Source organism: Anomalospiza imberbis, chromosome 4, assembly GCF_031753505.1.
Source record: "Anomalospiza imberbis isolate Cuckoo-Finch-1a 21T00152 chromosome 4, ASM3175350v1, whole genome shotgun sequence".
Lineage (NCBI taxonomy): Eukaryota > Metazoa > Chordata > Aves > Passeriformes > Viduidae > Anomalospiza > Anomalospiza imberbis.
In genome coordinates this window covers 30,834,485-30,853,197 of record NC_089684.1, presented here as the reverse complement: position 1 = coordinate 30,853,197, position 18,713 = coordinate 30,834,485, and the positions used below count along the sequence as shown (strand labels likewise).

Below are 18,713 nucleotides of genomic sequence, written 5' to 3'. Positions count from 1 at the left end.
AAAATGTGAAAACTTGATTTATTTTACATTTTACTGTTATAGGCACCAAATTTTCTTCCACATGGCCCAAAGAGACACTTCTGTAGTTGACAAGGTATTAGAAACTTGACTCAAACTTTAATTCACACTCACCACCACTTGTACTAGAGGAAGGGTCCACAGCCAACACAGACACTTTGTGGTTTCTTTCCGTAAGCATCTTCCCAAAGCATTCTATGAAGGTCGACTTTCCAGCACCAGGAGGACCAGACAACCCTAAATAATCACATTAGGAACAAAAAGCCATTTTGTTAGTCAAATAAGAAATACATCTCATGAATACCATCAACATCTAAGATGATAACAATTCATACTTTAACACAGCATTACAACAAAAGCAAGTAAAAGCTATGCCAAAACAAAATAGGAGCTTGGCAACACAGCAGCATTTCACCACCTGTCATCTCACTGACACCAACATAACATTTGGTTTATCCACATCTATTTCTTCCCCTCCAAATAAAATTACTTATACTGTATGGCTTTTCCTTCAGAACTTTCAAAATATTAGAACTAGATTTTTCAGATTTACTACAAAAGAAACTCTCCAAAAGGAAAAGCAAGCCCTTACCTTGAAGAGCTGCTCTTTCAAAAAAAAATGAGGCCATTTATTTGCATGTCAAAGCTCACAAACTAAGATTAGCACCAAACTTTTCTCACTCTCATGCGCCAGTTCTTGTTCTTACTACCTTTGTAGGGACAGGAGAGATGACAGCCGGGCATGACACATGTTAGCAGTCCTTCTCTTTGTAAGGGAAAAATATTTTACAGCTTCCAAGAGAAGCAGGTTCAAGTCTCCTTCAGCTGAAAATCAGGCTGATTAACAGAGGGCCATAAAACAGGAAGGTGCACATTTTTCCTTCTGTAGACTAAAAAAGGGATTCAGGAAGTGTTCAAAAAAACACCTTCTTTGGGAAAAAAACAGGTCTGCTTGACTACCTCTTCCCCCAGGAGCAACTGCATCAATCTGCAAATGAACTACTGTTTCACCTTATAATGGTTACAAAACCCACCATGGATAACACACTCTGAAGAAGCAACAATAATTTCTAAAGCATTTTCAAAAGCATTTTTCATTTCAAGCCATAATTCCACTGGACAACAGAAGTAATCTAGATTGGTTATAAACCACAAAAAAATAACAATCCAAGACTACAGACCACAAATAATAGTGATAATAAAGGGTGAGGACACTAATTACATGTAAGCAACTACTAAACAAGACATAAAAGGACTAACCCACTCTAAAGGCAAGTGGCTTTCCTTGATTTAACTTTTCTTGTTCCCTGTGGTAGGATAATACCTTCTGAAGGAGCACCTGGGCTACTTTCTTCTTCCTACTCTGAGTTGATTCTATGAGTGTTATGGCTTCGGCTAAACAGGCTCTATGGCCCTGGATTAGCCCATGGTAAAGTCTGTCTACAAGTCTCTGCTCCCGGTCAGAAAGTCCCTCTGCTTGCTGCTCAGGGGCTGCTTGCTGGCACAGCTCTCTCCTCAAACCATTTGATGAAGAAATCCATTTTGTATGGCAGCGGTGCACTGGCCCCAGAGACTCAATGCCCAGGAAATCTGCTCGGGAAGTGAAGCGAAAGTTCATGAAGTAAGTTCTTCTGGAGAAGTAACAGTGAGGGAATCTCAGCAGCAAAGAGCAGATCTTCATCTTGTTTGGAACTAAAAAGTACCAGAGTTGTCAGTTCACTTCTGTTTGCAGACACCCTGAAGAGAAGGAAAAACATTTTTACTCTCCTCAAAGCACTTGTGAGGACTCAAATTTATGTACACCTGTGATCAACAGCTTTGATTTTATCTGTACCCACTGCCTTGAATAAAAAAAATATCATCCCCTTTTCCCGTTAAACAGACACAATAAAAACATGCTAGAATCACAAGCACAGCATCTCTTTATTATCATACTTCATAAATTAAAATATCAAAAAAAGTACTTTCAAATAAGCCTCTGAGGGCACACGCAGCACACTAGAAATCCAGGAACACTCAATCCTTACGCTTATGGAAATGGCGGTATATTCTACTTTGACGGGCTATTTTTAAGTTTTCGGGATGAGGGCATATTGGCACTTATTTCCAACAGAAAGAGGAAAAAACGGGGATAGGGGAGAGTTCAGACACAAGAACATTTAGAAATAAACAGGCGGAGCTGAAGCCTCCCCGAGGCGCCCGGGCGGCCCCAGCCCCACTCCCGCTCCGCCGCCTCAGGCCGGGGCGGCCGCTGAGGGGATGAGGGCACGGGAAAAGCCGCCATTCCTGGCCGATCCCCGCCATTCCCGACCACTGCCCGCCATTCCCGGCACCTACCGGAGCCGCCCCGCTCCGCCCCGGGAAGTGACGCCCTCAGGCTGAGCCGGAACCCGCTGGCCCGCAGGGAAAGGGCCGAGCAGGGCCGGGGAAGGGGGTGTCGAAGGGCAAGGAGCTACCCCGCCATTGCCCAGGGCCCCAAAGCGAGGGGTTAAGGCCTCAAGGCTCGGGTCTGGCCATTCCTTGAGTACGCAAACTTCCATGGCCGTGGAGTCACAGTCTCCCTGCCCTGGCCCTACAGTGAAGGCTGTTTCAAATCATCATTTCTCTCCTGATTTAGAGGTATCCATTCTGAATCCATGCGTGGCGATTTACTAGTCTTCCCACTTCGTTTCATACGCAAAGGAGGGAGAAGAAATGCTTAAGTCCTCGCATGTGTTTATTAAATCACGTTTATTTTCAGCCTTTAATTAAATTTCCTCTTTAAACTTTCTGTCGTGGAATGTTGGTTTATTGTGAGGCAGGGTTTGTTTTGCTTCCTTTCTGGTTTTTTTTTGTTTTGTTTTGTTTTCTTTTTTAACTATTTTTATTTCTCCAGTCATCTCACCACCCTTTCTCTGCCCGTCTTGTTAAAGTACACAGATCTACTTCCAATGAATGTAAATACACCGAATCCACTGGCTGGGCTGTTCCCAGTGCCTTGCACTGTCCTGCAAAGACTTTTCACAGGGTCATCACATGGGCAGTGAAAACGACAGACTATTAAATAGCACAAGTTTTGTCCTGAACTGCTGAATGCACAATTTAATCTCACTGCTGTTATTCCAGTCCAGATGATGATGATACATATAGAACTGAACACTTCAGGGCTAAGAAAATATGCAATTTTCTGTGCCTATCAGCATGGGATGAAACCACGGCAGAAAGAGACAACAAGTTCCATTTCAAAATAGCCTTGTGAGGTCTTTCTATTTAACCAGGTCTTTATTCACCACAGTTAGTGTGGGTCACTATAATCTCTTCATTCATTAACAAGCTTTCTAAGGCTCTCTGTTTCAAGTGCTGTACTTACACCTACATAGCAAATCCCCACTACTATTTTAATAACAGCAGAAACAACAAAAAAAACCACATTCTACTACTGCTTAATTGAGCCTTCATTTTATGCCCCTTTGTGTTCTCCCAAATTGAATACTTTTGTCAGTGACCTTGATGAACAGGCATGGAAAACTGCATATTCATGAATGCTGAAGAGGAGAGGGGATCGTTCAGTTCTCTATGATAACCTTGTGGACAGGAATAATAGGAGTGAGATTACAGTGTGCACTCAGCAGTTCAGAACAAAAGTGCTGCTCTTTTATACAGCCCATCAGCTATACTGCCAATCTGATATGGCCACAAGCAGGCATGAATGTGCTGTAGAGTTATCTTCCTGCAAGAACTGTTTTCAAGATTTTGCACACTGGTGAGGTCTGGAACTCCAAATTGCTCAAGTCATCCTCTTTTTTGTTCCCCTATCCCCCCATCTCTGTTATTCAACAAGTTTGCTTTTCACCAGTCAGAGACTATGGTCTCCAAATGCCACATATGCAAGGAAGACTTCCTATTGCCTTGTCAATTATATATACCCTTTCCTTCAATAGTCTTTCACATATCAGAAATTATATAGGTCTGCTAAAACTATGTGTTCTTCTACACTTCTAATTTTCTTTTACTATAACCTCATCCAAAATAGGCAAAAGACTCCTTTAGAGGCTGGATCATATCTAGAGTCTTCTTAATCTACATCCTGCCATACTATACAGTGTTCTTGTGTTTCTCCTATGGTCTTCAATGTATGCAACTAAAGACGGGGGGGTTCGGTTGTTATTACACACAGCCCAATACATTTTGGTCAGACTCACTACATTTGTGCTTTCTGATCTCCAACATACAGATTTTTCTTGGCTTTTGTATTTTTTATCCATTCATCATTAATTTACTTAACATTCTTGCTGAGCTATTCAGGAGGGTAGCTTTTTCAGTAGCTTTCTGCATCAGGCTCTGTTTCTCCTTTTTCTTAAAAATTATCTTTCAAATTTGGGGTGGGGAGAGTGTGTTTGTGGATTTGGGTTTTTTTTTATTATTATTATTTCAAATTTAATTCATATTCTGTGTTCTCTTTGCTTCTTTTCCCCAAGGGTGTCAGAAGAATAAAAATGCACACCCCATAGTTATTCCATCACAGTCTGCAAACTTGTCCAAGATTTAAGAACATTATCTGTTTTAACCTCCTTGCTGCAAATTTATCCCAGTGTTAAAGAAACGGGTACTGCTGGCAAATCATGAAATAGCAGTCTTCCTTCTGAGCCAATACTAAATCAAACATCCTGTAAAGTGTTATAAATATTGGGCCATGAGCAAAAGGTGAAGGGAGGAGCAGATAGTTAGGCAAAATGTGCAACCGAATCCAGATCATTACAAAAGAATAGAAAAGGACCCTTCTGTAACTTCTCACAGCAGGAATAGCATTAACACTAGAATCTGCCAAATTCAACCATGCAAATTTACATTCCGTCTAACTGGCTTCCCCTTGCAGTTTTAGTTGGATTAGCTCATTCTTTCTTTCTCTGGCAACACTGATTTCCTTGCTCTGCTCACCTCCTCTTTAAGAAAACCCAAAGTAATCTTTGTGCACATAATTAATACAATGATATTTAATATAATCAGAGACATTTCTCTACAGCAATATGCTGTAAAGGCCAATACAAAACCACAGTCCCTGCCATGGTACAAACTGAAACCACAGTAGTGATCAAATGACCATTTGCCCTTTATTTCAGAAGGCACCCCTCAATTAATTTCAGTTTTCATAGAAGCAGAAAAGTTTGATCCAACCTCCTCTTTACAGCAAAACACGAAGCAAGGTAACTACTGATTACAGCCTTCAAGAAGAAAGGCTAAGCATTTCAAGGACAGTCTTAGCACTCTAGACAAAATATACCTCCTGCCTTATCTTGAAAGATAATTGGACAACTGAAATGAAATCACTAGAAAGCATATTCACAGCTGAAAGTTTGCCTGTCGAAATGCAACCTGAGCCCAAGCCTCAGACCTGCAATCGCGACTCAGGCAAGGAAATACGAGAAAAAAAGGCTATCTCCCCAAAAGCTCTGCAACTGCTACACCAACAGGTGTTTGCTGACTGTGAGCATCCCAAGGTTTTTCCACAAAGGCCAGGACAGAGCAGCAGGTCAGCTGCCTGGCTAGGTGTGGAGAAAACAGCCTTTCCACAGCTTCCCAGGGCCAGTCACCTACACAGAGGAGACAACTCCATGGCTGAGCAGATTCTCTGTACCTTTGCTGGTGAGGAGCCATAAGGTTGTCGGGGCTGCTGGAGCCTGAAAGCCTGGAAGAAGAAATTTGCTCTATTAGCTTTGGCGGAGAGCTACAAGAGTGCATCTGAAGAAAGCAGAAGGAAAAATGATCTTAAATAATTATGGTTTGTATTTGTGTAACATTTTTATAAACAAGGAAGATGAATTTTCTTCACAAAACCTTAGAGCAGTGACTTCAACGTTTCCTTGTTGGTATGAACTGAGCAGTGATTGCACATTAGTGAGAAATTACATCAGCCATTACAGGAAAGTTTTCTACTGCTTATGCACAAGTTTTTAAATTGTTAATGATGAACTGCCTGATGTGAAATGATTTTTAAAGGGGACAGACAAAACCATCTTTTCCCATAAAAACAACTATCTTTTCTGTAAAAAAAGGAAGGACATTTACTATATAAGCAAACCCCCCAAATATTATTCATATACTACTACTGGTTGTAAAAGCCATTTAAATAATGTTCTCCAAGACCGATTCATTGTTAAAATTATAAACCTGGAAGACCAAGTTACTTGCCAGTAAAATATTATTTCTTTTTCTTTCAATTAAAAAAGTATTTAAAAGCTTGGCTTAAAGAGTATGTTTTTCTCCATGGCCACCAATGACTCATGATATCAAAATATTTCTCATGCAGTTCATTATTACACAGCCGAAAAGGAAATCATTAGTTGCCTTCTCCTGGTTTGTTTTTTTATTTTCAATACAGCAATGAAACGATACTAAGCATATTAGTAAACATAAAAAATATAATACAAAATATAATCTGACATCTGACTTTGCCGAGACACCCTCATTCCCAGCTACTTTTTGCTTAAGGAAAGGCCTGATTGGCTGCAGTTTTTAAGTTCTGTAGTTGCCAAAAACTCAGTCCTCAGCAGAGGAGTGAGACTTTCAAGTGACTAAATACAATCCTCCTTCCCTCCAGCCCAAGGTACTAAAGGTTTCTTAAGTCAGTTTGAAATGAGCACAACCTTGTACACCAAAAAGTGAATACTGTAGTTCACAAGGTGAAGAATCAGTTGGAGCAAGGAATCAATGATGAATGCATAACTCATTTTACCATTGAAGACAATTTGAACGTTGAGAGTGAAAGCATAAATCTGTTGTATGTTCAGGTGTTTTCCCCTGCATCTCCAACAGCATTGGTGGTCAGAGTTCTTTGTCCCACACCGAGTGCTTCACTAGCACGTGAAACTCACAATTGGTAGAAGTGAGACAGTGGGGAGAATTAGCCATAGGAACATAACATTGCAGCAAAACATATCAAGACATTCTCTGTTCCAAGATGACACAGCCAAGATGAAGAGGAAGACCAAGGCCATGGTTAATCTGACAGTCAGGATTCAAGACTGAGATGTAGGAAAACCTAGGTATCTCCAGTTGGGACCAAACCTGTGGTGTGAACAGGGAAGGCTGTTTCTGGCAGGCCGTCCGAGCACCTTAAACATGAGGTATTGTTTATAATGCTGGAAGTCTCTGTTGTGTAGGTAATGTGTGTATTTGTTTGCTTACTCTCCAACATGCCCACAAAAGCAAGACTTTGGTTTTACAGTCCTAAGTTGTGTGCAAGCTAAACGTCCCATTTTTTCCAGGCAGGTGTAGCGGATGGGCATGAAAAGGACAAAAAGGAAAGATTCTGCTAAGATTCAATGTTGTATGATCAGCCCATCCAGAAATACAGCACAACAGCATTCTAAAAGGCCGACTGACTCATAAAGGGCTTGTTAAAAAGCCTGTTGGATCATAAGGTGTGTCATTTTTTTACACCACAAAGTAAACAAACACCTTCATATAAGTACACCCTACATTTACTAAGCTTAGCCTAATGATACAAAATATTGTAACCACAGAATTAAGATGAAAGAAGAATCCTTAAATAAGACAAAAAGGGAAGCAAAAAACTCCAATGTCCAAACAACAAACCTCACTGCAATCGTAACTGATGCAATTGCATGGGGAAAATTAGCATAGAGCATATGGAAAGAAGTAAAATACTTGTTTGGAGTACCAGCTAATAGAGGTCCAGAAGGGAAATTTGGAATCTTTTTCAGAAGTTGGTATTTTCATCTAATTGCTTTCCCGACTAGGTCCATGTTTAGAAAAGAATTCTACATTCAAGCAGCAACCCCATCTCAATGTATCATTATATTATGTTGCAGAATCAAAGATGTTCCACCTGCACTTTCCCCCCACTGGAAGTTAGCCATTAAATTGTTGTCTGAAAATTTGTGTTTATCGTTAGCGCAGAGGAAAAAAATTGAGAAACATTTCCAGAGACTCTCGCCATGAGGCTTCCCTTACTCCTTCTGGCCAGAAGGGGAAGCTAGCACTATGTGGCTGAATCACACATCCCGGATGGATTCTGAATACACAGGAATTCGGCTCACCACCACCATCCTAAATCTGCCCTGTTTGGCCACGGCAGAGTTTAACTACCTGAGGAACTTAAACATTCTGAACATTTATTGAGAGTGCATCCAGGAGGCTTCAGAGTGTAAAATACAAAAGCCTCTCTGCAAGCATGGGTTCCATCTCGGCTTGGAAAATTACACACAGAAGACCAGCAGCAAGTGGCTGTAACCCTGTTTAGGAGTCCCTTACAGCAAGTTTCTGACTTCCCAGCAGGATTTTGTTGTTGCCTTATCCCTGGTCACTGCAGCAAGTCGGGGATCATTGTGTAACACAAGGCTTACATAGAAATGTCATCTTATTTCCACACCTAAACAAGAAACAAACTACCAAGTATACATTTTAACTAGAATTCTGCTACTGTGTTAAGACACCTGCTCAGAGTACCAGTGTGGGAAACAAACAGAAAACTTTATAGGAAAAATATGAATAGTTGCCTTGTTCCATTAATATTAAAGTTTTGTTTTATTGTTTAGAATGAAGACAAGAACACTGCAGTACTCCCAGCTCAAGATGGCTTGTGGTTATCAGCATCCTTCATCCTTTTCAGAGCAGATTCAACTGCATTTATTTGATGTCTTGCAATTTTAGTGTGGAAGGGGATAGACTCAGGGGTTTTTTTTCTGATCAGCTATTCCATTTCAGTTCCTCAGCATTAAAAACCCAGCTGTTTATTTGACTTAAGCTAATCTATCAGATAAATTAGACGGCCTTTCCCACAGGGCTGTGGAAAGAAACAGCAGCAGTCAGATGCCAAAAACTCAAAGTAGGTCTGTCCAAAATTTCTAGTTTTGTATCTATCTGCATGTCTCTAGTCTGACCTAGATGCAGGCTTTCTGCCATTTCTGGAAGGAAACTTCCAGGAATACTTCACTTCTAGGAACTTCCAGGAATGCTCTCTCTAGCTCAGCCAGAGGCAGATTATTCAAATCATCAGTGGATGAAACATTAAAAGAATTAACATAGGAAGTCATGAATACAAGTCTGTGTTATACACACACCATCCCTTGTCCCTGTTTGCCATTTATTCCAAGAGAACATATCCCTGGTGCTGCTTTCTTCTCATGAAGCAAGACAGATACTAAAACAGATGCTGAATATGTCAATGAGAGTGCAGTCACCAATAGTGGAGGTCTGACAGAAGGCCTTACAAGCCCATTCATTTTTAGAAATAATCTAAAAGGATGGACTAAGCAAAAAATTGGTAAGTGTTGCACTAAAAGTATTCTAGGAGGCCTCCTGTGTTGCATTCTCTCCCCATCACCATCCCTTTCTGCTGCTAACTTCTTGTATGGACTTATTCTAAAAAAAGAGTAGAGACTGAAAGGATTAAAATAGCAATTACTTGCAAAATTAGATGTTTCTTGAAGGGAAGGCATATAGATTTTGTCTTCTCATATTTTATAATAAACACTGAGCTATAAAGAATTTTTTGCTAACATCAAATCAAAAAATGCAAGAAAACTACAGCTCAAGTCAGAGCTCCCAACTCTTATTCCATGTTTCAGAATCATACATCAATGACATTTCACCTTCCCAGTGCTCCTGTTTCAGTGAAGGAAAGGTATGCAGTCATTCAAATCCATACTTCCTTTAGCTGGTGTTCTGGAAAAACAACATTTCATATGTTAAAGCCTCATGATCTACCCATGTAGTTGTGGAAAGCATAAAAATTCTGATATCATCTCCTTAGAGTGAATCCATTCTTGTAACTAAGCCTGTAGAAAGAATAAATGTGGCATCAACAATCTGTTTTAATGACAGTTTGTATAATTTCCAATTACACAAGTAACACTTCTCCAAAGTCATTAGTGCCTGCCATTATAGCTGTCACTGCTTCTTCAGTCTTGCTGCTCTGACAGCAAAGACTCTGTAGGTTCCTGTAAAGAATATTGATAAGCTTCAGGAAAAGCTCTTTTCCAGATGGTCTTGTATGAGGCATTCATACTCCAGCATTCCCAGTGATGGTTAAATACTCATACAGAACACACTCCTGAGCAGAAAGTGAGGTTTGCATAGCTGTGCAAATCAATACATTTTTTAGCTGCAACTCATCTTTAACTACACGGGCATATGGAACAAGGAGAAGAGAGGGAAAATAGTTTTGCCTACTTTATATTAAATCACTATGTCTCAGTAGGCATGAAAATATATTTGGGTGACAAAGGCATCTCAACATCTCTGGCAGAATTTAACTCTTCAAAATTCAGACCAAGCCCTAAACACTCACAGCACACAGCAGGAAAGCATCCAAGAAAGCATCAAGAAGAGCTTTGCTATTCTTCCTAATATGCATTTTTCTAACCTGTCACTGACAATCTCCAATGACCAACTCTCCAAAACCTATCCAGATAACTTGTTAGTGTTTAGTATCTTAACTGACACAAATTTCTTCTCCCTGCCCTTAGTATTAGACTCAATTTTATTCTGTGCAGTTTAAGACTGCTATTTCTTGTCCTACTCTGTGAAAGCAGAGAAAAGGAATTTAACTCTTCTTCCTCAGAGTAGCTACCTATACATGTTTAAAAACCTCCAGGTTTGACCCTTTCAGTTAATTTTAAAGCACATTTTATTTCCCATGATGTTTTAGAACCAAACATAGCGAGCAGGCAGTTTTCTCGCTTGATTCTGCCACCATGCACACAAACACTCCTGCATTAGTTACTGATGACTCCAATGTCTCAGAAGCTTAGATAGCAGGGCAGCAAGTAATTCAGCAAAGGTTACTTCTGAAAACCCTTTGGTCAGCTTTTCTGGAAGAAGACTACAAATACCTAATGCTAGTTATCTAACCACATACTTCTTAATTAATGCATTCTAAATAATAAAGACCACATTTTAAAGTCTGACCTATAAAAGAAAACTCTTTTTGTTCCTTGTGATCTAAAGAAAAAGATAACAGCACACACATATTTTTCCATTGAAATAAGACAAAATGAAAAAAAATCCACCCAACTTTTTGCCTCCTCATTTTAAGGCAATTTTTTAAAACAGTAACTCTCAGATGCTTCTTGGATATATGTTTTAATTCTTATTTAAAAAAGAACAGTGAATACTTAGCAAACAAGCAAACAACAGTTTTAAGAGTTTTAGTGTTAAAAGGTACCAGAGAAACAGTCAAAAAAGGAAGGGCAAGAACAAACATAATAGTTTATTCCAAGGGGATAATCTTTGTCAATAAATTTAACTAATCTTTTCTGAGCACTAATCTGGACATTCCACATGATCAATTTCCAGGAGAGATAAAATTTAAAAATTTTAGCTCAATTATGTAAGAGTCCTGAGATTAGGCCAACTTTTTCATAGAACCATTGCTCATTCTCACAAGAGCCTTATGAAAGCATCATGAAATGAAGAATGCCTCAGGATTCCCAGGAAAACATGATGGAAACCCGCTGTATTTCTAGAGGAGTGACAATCACTAAAGGCAAGTGCAAAAGACAATATAGAATACACAGACATAATACATAACTATAAAGCAAACGCATTTTGTAGAACAGTGAACTTTGACCAAATAGTAGAAGAAACATTCTAACTACAAAAGTAATTAATAAGTGGAACAGGGTATGTAGGGAAGCTGAAAATACCTTCTAAATTTTACTTTAATCCTACACAAAAGCCCTTCTGACCATCCCATGCACCACTGAAAGGATGCATGATGCAGCCAGCCCCTCACTTGACCAGCATTTACTGCACTTCTACATGTGCAGAACATGTACAAGGCTCAAATACACTTCCAATGCAGCATTCCTGAAAGAATTTCTCGCTAATCTTTATGTGCCCAAAGTGATGTTTTAGTTTTTCAAAGTTATTTTCCCTTCCCTCACCGCCCTCTGGCTTTTAGACTGATCCTTTCAGAGGCTGAAATTCATAATTCATCTGCAGAACACTACATCTGTTCCATTTTGAGATCTCTCCCTGTGGCTGGGTCAGCTTTAGCCAGAGGGAAACCACATGGAGCAAGTCCCTCCAGACTTTTCCCCTTTCCTCCCATAAAACTACAGAAGAATAATTCATTTCGGGGAGGTGGAAGAGAATAAAGTGAAGTAGATCCTGTACTCCTCCTCTGCAGGTAGGAGGACTAAAATTTCTCACGTGTTTTCATCCAGCTTTCCAGAAAAACGAAACACAAAAACCCAACCAAACGTATTCCTTAGAAGTAGGAATATTATCTTACAGAATGTGCCTTCTCTAAAAAAGGGAATTTAAAATTATTTCCAATTCTATAATTTGTACCTTAGTAACAAACCTGCAATACCAGGTTAACCATCTCAGACTTGTAGTCTGGAAGTAACATTTCTAAAAAACCATCAAAAAATAAACAGGATACTTCAAAAATGCCCAACAATAGAAATTAAAATACCCCCCACACACAACTGTTTGTTCTTCCAGGTACACCCTAAGTATCTTCTTGTGGTATCACATGAACTCATACTCTACTTTTTTCAGTAGCCAGCCCTTTTACTGGGCTCTCCAAACTTCTGGAAGTATGGAGGAAGAAAGGCTGTGGAAAGAGAGAGCAGGCTATAAGTACTGAGAGGTAGGAACTTCACAAGGAGCCTTCTGGTTCTGCATTTGCAAGACTAAAACCAGACACAGGATATAATCCATAGCCCATAAATTTGAAAAGATGGAAATTAAGAGTGCCTAATTATTACATATGCCCTAAGAGGATATCATCAGTCTATTGTTACATTCCATGGTGTTCTTTTTGAGGAAATGAGGCCAGCTTTCACAGACATGCTAGCCAGCACTTAGAAGTACGCTGCATTCTACCTCCGACAACTGTGCATTTAATTTGCTACCTCTCAGGTTTTTACTGCTTACTGTCAGCAGAAACTTCAGATGACCAGAGAAACCTCGACCCTGCTTCCAGTGGTGCAGGTCCAGCCTTGTTCCTGTGCAAACACCAAAACCTTCACATGTGCAGGCTTTCACCCACAAGTGCTGTAGGTAAAACATTTGTGTCTCAGATGGAATTTAGAGAAAAAGAGTTGAATGAGTAAGGCAACATCTGGTACCCGCCATTCATCCCACATGTGGAAGCCAGTCACAACCACGTTTTCCAAACGTGTGTGGCACTGAAAGGTTCCCAGATGGAGATGTTATTTGGGTTAGGCTTTCAGCTACACTCAGTCCCTTACAAGGGCTGTTTCCTGTTTATGTGATGGGCAATGTCACATTTTTCAGGCATTCCAGATACAGTTGTAGAGAATGAATTTTGACTAAGCTTCTTGTATACCCCACCTGTGTCAGGCCATGGTAATTCCCAACACAAGGAGAGACAGTAATGTTTTACAAAACACAAGGGGTTAGAAGAACATGGACAAAAAATGAGGAAAGCCCACATATTCTGCATATCCTTTTATCCACCTTACTATCAAAGGAACAACAGTGCAAGAGCACCCAGACAACTCTGAAACAACAGTGAAATAAACACCAAATACAACAAGAACACTCATAGTGTGGTCAGGTGATTCTTTCTCCCCATTTTATCCAACAAAATGCTCACATGCAAGACCAGCCTCCATGCTCATTCAGCTGTCAAGTTCCAGGTCTGACCATGCTTGGGATTGTTTCATGTAATGGCACTGCCACACACTGTCATCCACCCACTGCTGCTGGCACAGAAATGGGCATTTCCTGTACTGTCTCTGGTGATGGTAAGAAAACCTAGTCGTGAACCTTCCTTTGCCACTGTACACACATGGATCTTTTTCCATTGCTTCTGCTGATTACCCACAATATGGATTAATCTGAGGCTTGTATGGTGCCAACAGATCCTGTGAGGGAATGGATGGCCCCTTACTCAAAGTACACACTGCCAAATCAGGATCCCCAAAGTCGAGGTTCCCACCTTAAGGTGACAGTTCAAACTGCTGTACATGCCCTTGCCAACATTAAGACATCCCAGTGCTTTCCTAAGAATTTTTTTGAAGATGGTCAATTTCTAGAGAGTTTAGTGGTTTAATATTTTGATTGTAAGCTGCTTTCTATCAGTGTAAGATCAAACTCTACCTAAGATCTACCACTTTATCTGTTGAAATTTGCTCCTGTGACATGGGGAAATCACAGGGACACCTGAGGCAATGACATGATTCCTGAAAGACCAAGACCAAGTGGGTCAGAAAACTGAATGGCCTCAGTGCCCAGAATGTATTCTGAATTAGAGCCATATCAATCCTTAGCAGTAGGGGGTACAAAGGAACCCCACACTGCAATTAAAAGCTACTCCATGAAAGAGTATTTACAGAACTGCTCTCTTAGCACAAGATAAAAACCCAGTTCCTGGCCTTTTGAGTCTCCAGTGCATGCAGATCAAGGTAGCTTCTTTCTGTGCTGCTTGAGAAAACAGCATGGCCCAAATCCAGCAAACAGTGGGATCAAGCTGTGTTTGAGAGGTTTGAAAAGCGTTTGTAGTGAAACCATCAGCTGAATCACATTTAAAATGAAGCCAATGAAGCCATGCTTGGATTCAGTTTCTAAATAGTGCTGTTGCCAACATTATGGCCTATGGTGATTTTGACTTGAGGAGACTGGTCCACAAACTTGGAGAAATATCTGATGGGACAGCAGCCATCTTTCAGTCTCCACATGGATATCTGAAAACACTCAGGATTACCAATCCCTAAAGTATCAACAGAAGGCAGAAATGAAGGGCTTAGAGATGAGATAGACCACCCTGCTCTCCCACCAAGAACCAAGTGCTCCAAAAAAAAAAGGAAAGTGTTACATCAAGTCTCCTCCTGCTTGTTCTAAGCTCAGCTCAGTAATCTAAAAGAACAGCAGACTAAGAAGTTCAAAGTTACATGAGGAGAAAGGGGAAGGCAAAGTTATGCATACCATTTTTCTTTACAGAAAAGAATGTTTTTACACGTTACAGGGACACTGGGGAAAGCTGCAACAGGAAAATCAGAATATGTTTTACAAAGGCAAACTGTGCTCTTCCTAGCACACCAAAGCAAGTGACTGTTCCACATAAACCAAACTCTTTGAGCAAAGAAATCCTGTAATATAATTATAGCTCATTTTCTATTTACTACAGAACACAATTGCAAGTGGTAGGTCTTTATCACTGCTATGAGATATCTTAACTCCTGTCTACAATCTGAAGCAAATGACAATGCTTACTGCTTCACAATTAAACTACAGCAGCCTCCTCTAAGCTTTAGAGATTTAGAGTCTCAGATGAGCTGGCAGGATCATGAAGAGAACATACAGATTTTTCAACTTATGCCTTAGCGGCAGGATTAAAAGGGGAAATCACAAGCCAATTCTTAAGAAAAAGTAATCAACCTACACACATTAGAACAAAAAAAAATCTTAACATTCCTTAAAGATGATTGAATCAAATTCCACACTCTTGAACTGTTTGTAAAATTTGGGGGTTTGTTTGACATTGCTTTTGATTACTTCGGTCACACAAGATCAATTAACAACATACACTGAGGATAATTTTTAACTGCAAGGCATTCATCAGAGCTGCATAAAAACTGTACCCATCTTGTCCATTCCCTGCAATAGACCCACTTAGCTCTGTAACCACATCAAGCCCAGTGGATGCTTACACCGTCAATTTTACTAGAGTCACTTCTGTGTTTGCAACAGGCTTTGATCAGGAGGCTGCCTCTCCATCACACCTGCCTCATGAAAAACAGTTCACCACACACCCCAGGGGACACAGTCATCCCAGCTGAAGGGGCTGCAGGTGGGGTGAATGAAACAGGAGCCACCTGTCAGATGCCTCAATTAAACTGAACAAAAGTGGGAACCAGAGCCCTCTGCCTCAGCAGCTCCCAGCATATGATGACACACAGACACTTGACTCACAGTGGCAAAGGGACAGCACCTCCTGGGGATGACAAAAAACAATTTGCGGAGTTCAAAAAAACAAGGAAAGTAATCCAGAATATAGATGTCAGTGAGGGGAGCTTAAGGAACCGAGAAGAGAGAACATCCCATGAAGGACAACATGGCAAGGGTGTCTCTCTTCACTGAGTTAAGGACAGAGCGGGCCAGAGGAAAATACGAGCTATTTTCCCTTCCCTCCTGCATAGAATCACAAATGTATTTAAGAAAATGAACTGTGAGATGATGCATGTAAAAATATACTGCTCCACCACTGCTGGTGATGGTAGAGTTATGTTGTATATTTAGGCAAGCATCCAGAAAAAGGTGACTGCCAGTTCATGGCCATGAATCACAAATCTCAAGAGCACACTAAGAGGCTCTCAGTGTGCTTCACAGAATAAACCAGCAGCAGTTACTAAAGAGAGCACCAAATTACAGCTAACTTCCAAGGTGTCCATCAAAGGTTTAGAGTGTGACAAGGCAAAGGAAAAATCAAGGAGACAGGCACACCAAAAAAGGTCCATATGAATTTCAGACATCTCTACACTGATTTGGTGTCTTCAAACAGTGATACTCACATCTGTATTGCTTACAGGCTAAAAAAAAGACAACTATCATTTCCTTAAGACAATAAAGGACAATAGCTACTGTAGCAAGAGCAGTGATATAGCAGGAAATGGCTTTAGCAAAGTAGACAGCAATACCAGGTTAGCAAGCATTAAAAGATCCAGGCCCATGATTATGATACAGGATATGATAAAACATGAATTATTTTTTCCATACCTTCCTAAATACATGCAGGTAAGTACGACTTACTGCATGTACCTCTCTGAGCCTTCAACAAATCTTTTAAGCATTCACCAGATCCTCCTAAATGATTAAAAAGTCATCTTCACTCAAGGAGAATTATTTAATTTCCAGCACTTAAAAGCCAAAGCAGAGACTTCAAAACACATTCAGTTCCATGGAATTATTTGTGTCCACATATACTGCTTTTCCTCAATATAGATATCCCTATCTTTTCAGTTTCTCCTAACAGAGACTTGTCTTGGCTTTTAAGTAGCATCTTCTGTGTTTAACTCTTGCTTAGGAGATTAAATGGAAGAAACTATGAGGAAATAAAACCAAATAAGCAACAGGAACTTACCTGACACTGAGCTGACACTGTAGGCTCTGTCCATGTTTTTAGTTCTCAACATTCTGTTTTGCGAGAGGTCAGCAAGAAACTCTTTAACTTTCATTCTTGTCATTTGCCTTTGAAAGCTTTCTGACTCCAACTATTCAAAGCAGGGCAAAGCAGAAGGAAGACTTCTTCAAAATGCTCCAAAATTTTTCACACCAGCCTGAAGCCAGCAGTTGCTTCCTCCCAGGTAACTTCTGTCCTACCTCCTCTGTTTCTGGCAGTTAAGTTTGTTGTGGTTCAGCCCCAGCTGGTAACTAATCACCATGCAGTGGCTGTTCCTTCACTCACCCCAAGTGGGGTGGAGGAGAAAATTGAAAGGGTGAAAAGTGAGAACACTTGTGGGCTGAGATAAGGACAATTTAATAAGCAAAGCAAAAGTTGCGCACACGAGCAAAGCAAAACAAGTAATTCATTCACCACTTCCCATAAGCAGGCAGGTGTTCAGCCATCTCCAGGAAATCTGGGTTCCATCACACATAACTGTATCTTGGGGAGACAACTCTATCACTCCAAACACCCCTCCTTCCTTCCTTCTTCCCATTTTACATGCTGAGCATGACTCCATATGTTACAGGATATATGTTGGGTCAGCTGGGGTTGGCTGTCCCAGCTGTGTCCTCTCCCAGCTCCTTGTGCATCCCCAGTCTCTTCACTGGTGGGGTGGGGGGCAGAAAAAGCCTTGGATCTGTGCATGCCTTGCTCAGCAATAAGGAAAACATCCCTGTGTTATCAACACTGTCTCCAGCACAAATCCAAAACAGCCCCATATGAATACTGTGAAAAAAATTAACCCAGATAAAACCACCTGAGAGTCTCAGGTGCTACTCCAATCCACTCTTCTTATGTAATGAAGTGCAGCTGAGATACTCTGTGCCATCATATGAAGGTACGCGTTTTCTTTGCACTTAATATCTCCACACCACAAGCAAAAAGGTGGATAACAGATAACAAAAATATTATGTACCCAGCACTTCAGCAGTATTATAGAAAAAATGACAACAGAAGGAACTCAGAAAAACTGGGATCCTGCACATCCCACTTAATTCAGATTACTGCTGAAAGTTTCTGATGCACTGCAGAGCTACTATTTTCTAATTTTAATCCCTATTTAGGAAAAACAGAGAGGTATTACAGCCCAAAACATAAAAGACAGCAATATTCAAAGCAGTCACAACATAAAACTGTCTTTTCTTACTCCAACACTTTTTCAAAGTTTATCAAAACTTGCAGAGGATCATCCAAATAGGAAAACATCCAAGTAGAAACACTCCTTAAGACTTGCATGATGGATGAGTTACAGCACTAATTAAAAAAGAAGTCACTAACTCACAGCTGCATTCCATAAAAAGCAGTGAAACTGCTGGGAACAGCTGTGAGTTTATGTAGCAGGGGCTGAAGATACCAAAAACAAAGTCAGTGTCTGAGCAGCAAACAACATTCTTCCATTTTTTTGATCATCTCTAAATTTTATTTATTTTTAAGACTTACATTTGTGCTATGACCACTTCTTTATGAAAAAGATATGTTAAACTGAATCTGAAAAGAAACCAAATAACCCGTCCTTGGAATGTAAAAGTAGCAGGTTCTTCTCAATAAGGAA

General features: G+C 40.3%; 1 protein-coding gene across 3 annotated transcripts in view; it reads right to left on the bottom strand.

The window, feature by feature from the left end:
• The window catches only part of MMAA (metabolism of cobalamin associated A), a 29,822-nt gene extending 11,261 nt beyond the window's left edge, over nt 1-18,561 (bottom strand). For all 3 annotated transcript variants that reach the window (XM_068187770.1, XM_068187767.1, XM_068187768.1), the window contains exons 1-5: nt 18,309-18,561; nt 17,074-17,391; nt 15,648-15,928; nt 1,279-1,755; nt 133-255 (exon numbers count right to left, since the gene is read on the bottom strand). In XM_068187770.1, the coding sequence (XP_068043871.1) occupies nt 133-255; nt 1,279-1,699 (544 nt within the window). In that variant the 5' untranslated portion in view covers nt 1,700-1,755; nt 15,648-15,928; nt 17,074-17,391; nt 18,309-18,561. The remainder of the gene's footprint in view (nt 1-132; nt 256-1,278; nt 1,756-15,647; nt 15,929-17,073; nt 17,392-18,308) is intronic.
• Nucleotides 18,562-18,713: the final 152 nt, after the last annotated feature.